At 57.7% G+C, this 4976-nt stretch overlaps 1 protein-coding gene across 1 annotated transcript in view; it reads right to left on the bottom strand.

Annotated features, from left to right (window-relative positions):
* Positions 1-4938, bottom strand: part of LOC107307670 (ryanodine receptor 1-like) — a gene marked incomplete at its 5' end in the record, with an annotated part of 24279 nt that extends 19341 nt beyond the window's left edge. The window contains 7 exons of the mRNA XM_032441912.1: positions 4-177; positions 1110-1889; positions 2145-2154; positions 2673-2899; positions 3382-3468; positions 3954-4116; positions 4775-4938. Coding sequence (XP_032297803.1) covers positions 4-177; positions 1110-1889; positions 2145-2154; positions 2673-2899; positions 3382-3468; positions 3954-4116; positions 4775-4938 — 1605 coding nt within the window. The remainder of the gene's footprint in view (positions 1-3; positions 178-1109; positions 1890-2144; positions 2155-2672; positions 2900-3381; positions 3469-3953; positions 4117-4774) is intronic.
* Positions 4939-4976: the final 38 nt, after the last annotated feature.

Below are 4976 nucleotides of genomic sequence, written 5' to 3'. Positions count from 1 at the left end.
CTCCCTGGTCCTCCTGGCCGTCTCAGCCGCCGACATGGTGAGCGCGGCCATGAGTTTCCGGTAGCGCCCCCTCTGGTCGCGCTGCAGCCGCTCCACGTGGCGCTCGGAGAATGCGACGATGGCTTCGACGCGGTGCTGCAGCTCCTGGTCACAGAAGAACTGCAGCAGGTTGCACATCTGGGGGGGAACAGGGGGTCAGTTATGGGGGGATATGGGGGTTTTGGGGGGATTATGGGGGGATATGGGGGATTTGGGGGGGATATGGGGGGGATTTGGGGGGGTTATGGGGGGATGGGGGGTGTTTGGGGGGGGATGATGGGTTGGATATGGGGCAGATGTGGGGATAGGGACCTTATGGGGCAGACATGGGTTGGACATGGGATGGACATGAACTGGACAGAGTTTAGATATGGGTCAGATATGGGGCAGACATGGAATAAACACGTGTTGGACATGAATTGGACACAGGGCAGACGTGTTGGACATGGGTCGGACATGGGTTCAATACAGGTTGGATATGGATTGGACACGGACTAAACATGTACCTGACATGGGATAAACATGTGTTGGACATGGGATAAACACGTGTTGGACATGAATTGGACACAGGACAGATGTGTTGGACATGGGTCGGACATGGGTTCAATACAGGTTGGATATGGGTTGGACATGGACTAAACATGTGCTGGACATGGAATAAACATGTACTGGACATGAATTGGACACAGGACAGATGTGTTGGATGTGGGTTTAATACAGGTTGGATATGGATTGGACATGGACTAAACATGTGTTGAACATGGGATAAACATGTACTGGACATGGGACAAACATGTGTTGGACATGGAATAAACACGTGTTGGACATGAATTGGACACAGGGCAGACGTGTTGGACATGGGTTGGACATGGGTTCAATACAGGTTGGATATGGATTGGACATGGACTAAACATGTAGCGGATGTGGAATAAACATGTACCGGACATGGAATAAACGCGTGTTGGACATGGGATAAACATGTACCAAACATGGGATAAACACGTGTTGGACATGAATTGGACACAGGACAGACCCGGGTCGGACACGGCTCCATCTCCCCCTTCATTCACCTGCAGCTTCACAGGCTCCGGCAGCTTCATCTGCAGCAGCCCCTCCTCAGGTCCTTCCTCCTCCTCCTCCTCCTCCTTGTCCTCATTGTCTCCTTCATCCTCCTCCTCATCCTCGTTGTCCTGCTCCATCTCCCCCCCCCCCTTCCCGAACACTCTGGGCTCGATCATCCTCAGAACCTTCCGAACCTCGGGGTCCTTTAAAGCCCCGACGGCCAATAGAGCCGAGATCAGCTTCAGAACCGGAACCAATTGGAACTCAACGCTGCCCCCTACCGGGTCACGGGCACATTGCCCCCCGCTGCCCACCGCCTCCCTTAACATCCTTATGGCCCGGCGCCCCAAGGCTCGTAACGGGACCGCAGGCCCTAAGAGGGTTTTCCCATTAATGGGTCGAATAAAACAAGGTTCGGTAAAATGAGGTTTAGGTCTTAAACAAGCCCGAATCCCGACGCCGGGAGGTCCGGAAATCTTGTCGGTACCGGGAAATAACGTGATGCTTTTGGAGGTTTCGTTCATTGGGATGATGAACTCGGAGCTCATGGACGAGCGGGTCCGGACCCCGTGATCCAAATGAACCGCCAGCAATAGGTCGTAATACCCGGCACGGAGCGGACCCGGCAGGTCCGGGCTCTGGATGGCGAACAGGAGCTGGGCCGGGTCCACGTGGCTGCACAGGGCGTGAGCCACACGGGTATTGCCCAGGGCACAGACAGCGCAATAGAGCTTCAATGTGTGCCAATGGAAACGGAGCAGCTCCTGCCGCTCCCACAGCTCCATGATTCCATGATCCTGCATATGTATGGGGGAGATGGGGGGCTTAAAGGGGCAATGGGGGGACATGGGGGGGCTTAAGGGGAGGCAATGGGGGGAGAGGAGGGGGTTAAGGGGGCAATGGGGAGATCGGGGGGCTTAGGTAATGGGGTCTGGGGGGAAATTATGGGGGTCGTTGGGGTGGTTGGGGGCTGGATAGGGGGCCTTGGGGGGGGATAGGGGGCGTTGGGGGGGGAATAGGGGGTCTTGGGGGGGCTCCATGATGTCCATGCATCTAGGGGCCCATAGTCCCCATAGAGGCCCATATTGCCCCATATAAGATCGCAGTGCCCCACATTGCCCCATAGAGGCCCTGAGCTCCCCATAGAGTCCCACAGCGCCCCATAGAGTCCCATATTGCCCCAAAGAGTCCCATAGCGCCCCATAGACTCCCATAACACCCCATAGAGTCCCATAGAGCCCCATAGAGTCCCATATTGTCCCATAGACCCCCATAGAGTCCCATAGCACCCCATAGAGTCCCATAGCGCCCCAGAGTCCCACAGCGCACCATAGAGTCCCATATTGCCCCATAGAGTCCCATAGCGCCCCATAGCGCCCCATATTGCCCCATAGTGTCCCATATTGCCCCATAGAGTCCCATAGCACCCTATAGAGTCCCATAGCGCCCTATATTGCCCCATAGAGTCCCATAGTGCCCCATAGAGTCCCACAGCACCCCATATTGCCCCATAGAGTCCCATATTGCCCCGTATTGCCCCATATTGCCCCACAGATCCCCACCCCCCCCACCTGTTCTCCTCGGGTACGTGCAGCGCCATCATGAGCCGCGGCTCCGAGCAGCTCACAGCCCATCCTGCTCCGTTTCCGGCCCGGCCCATTTGAACCGGCAGCGACTCCGCCGGCATCCGGCTCCACGTCACCGGCGTCAGGCGCTGGATGCAGAGTCGGGGCGGACATTGAGGCTCCGGGTTCCCGGCTTCGCTGCTGAACAGGGCGGCCGAGATGGGCAGGATGTTCTATGGGATGGAAAGGGGTTATAACTAATTATAACTAACCCATAACTAACCCAAAACTGACCCATAACCGACCCATAACAGCCCCATAACCAGCCTGTAATTAACCACCCCATAACAGCCCCAAAACGGCCCCATAACCAGCCTGTAATTAACCCAGAACAGCCCCATAACTAACCCCATAACCACCCCATAACACCCACAGAACCCATAACATCCCTTAACCATCCACATATCCCATAACCCTCCAGACCCCACAACCACCCCACAGCCCCCCCAGACCCCATAACCCCCATAACCCCCCCTGACCCCATAACCCCCATTGACCCCATAACCCCCATTGACCCTATAACCCCCATTGACCCCATAACCCCCACTGACCCCATAACCCCCCTGACCCCATAACCCCCCAGACCCCACAACCCCCCCATTAACCCCCCCTGACCCCATAACCCCCCCATCCCCTTATGGGGTCCCGGCAGCACCTTCAGTTTCCCCAGCTCAAACTGGAACACGTTGGGGCTGGTGGGCAGCACAAACACAGCGGGGAACAGCTTCGTGTTGGGCTCCACCTGCAACGCAATGGGGCAGCTGTGGGGCAGCTACGGGGCCATATGGGGGCAGCTATGGGGTCTGTAGTGTCTCAATGGGCCGCTATGGGGCGCTGTAGTGTCTCAATGGGCTACCAGGGGGCGCTGTAGTGTCTCAATGGACCACTATGGGGCGCTGTAGTTTCTCAATGAGCCACCAGGGGGCGCTGTAGTGTCTCAATGAGCTGCTAGGGGGCGCTGTAGTTTCTCAATGGACCACTAGGGGGCGCTGTAGTGTCTCAATGGACCACTAGGGGGCTCTGTAGTGTCTCAATGGGCCGCTAGGGGGCGCTGTAGTTTCTCAATGGGCCGCTATGGGGCGCTGTAGTTTCTCAATGGGCCGCTATGGGGCGCTGTAGTGTCTCAATGAGCCACTAGGGGGCGCTGTAGTTTCTCAATGGGCCACCAGGGGGCGCTCCATTGTCTCAATGGGTTTCTATGGGGCGCCGTGGCCCCGCCCCCTTTACCTGGAAGAAGGCGTTGATCTCCTTCCCATTGGCTGTGAAGGTCATCAATCCGGTGGCCACGTCCACCAAGCAGCCAATCACGGCGTCGCTGTGGCTGCGGGTCTGGGGGGCTCCGGCCACAACATCCCCCCCCCAAACCATGTAACAGTTACTGCGCTTGATGCTGGGCACGAAGGGGTTAAAGGGGCGGGGTTAAAAGGGGGCGGGGCTAAAAGGGGGCGGAGCCAATGGGAGCAACTCATAGCTACCCATAGCGCCCCCTAGTGGCCCCATAGAGATCCATAGCGCCCCCTAGTGGCCCCATAGCACCCCATACAGCCCCATACTGCCCCATAGCACCCCATATAGCACCATACCACACCATATAGCACCATACCGTACCATATAGCGCCATACCATACCATATAGCACCATACTGCCCCATAGCTGCCCCATAGCACCCCATACAGCCCCTTACTGCCCCATAGCACCCCGTACTGCCCCATAGCTGCCCCATAGCACACCATACAGCCCCTTACTGCCCCATAGCACAGCATACTGCCCCATACATCCCCATGGCTGCCCCATAGCACCCCATACTGCCCCATAGCTGCCCCATAGCACCCCATACTGCCCCATACAGCCCCATAGCTGCCCCATAGCACCCCATACTGCCCCATAGCAGCCCCATACATCCCCACAGCTGCCCCATAGCACCCCATACTGCCCCATAGCAGCCCCATAGCACCCCATCCTGCCCCATAGCACCCCATAGCACCACGTCCTGCCCCATAGCACCCCATAGCACCCCTTCCCGCCCCATAGCGCCCCATAGCAGCCACCTGTCGTGCACGTTGCCCCTGTCGTCCCCCATGGTGACGGTGACGGTGCGGACGCGCGTCAGGTCGAAGTTGGGGTCGTGTTGGTGGAAGTCGGGGGTCACCCAACCCACCCAAACGTGGGAGGGGTCCTGACCAGCAAAGATCCGCACCGAGAAGTAATACTGCAAAGGGGGATAGAGAGGGAGATATGGGGGGAGATAGG

Source organism: Coturnix japonica, unplaced genomic scaffold, assembly GCF_001577835.2.
Source record: "Coturnix japonica isolate 7356 unplaced genomic scaffold, Coturnix japonica 2.1 chrUnrandom766, whole genome shotgun sequence".
In the NCBI taxonomy this organism is placed as follows: Eukaryota; Metazoa; Chordata; class Aves; order Galliformes; family Phasianidae; genus Coturnix; species Coturnix japonica.
The sequence above is the reverse complement of the archived record's forward strand: the minus strand, read 5'-3'. Positions and strand labels throughout refer to the sequence as shown.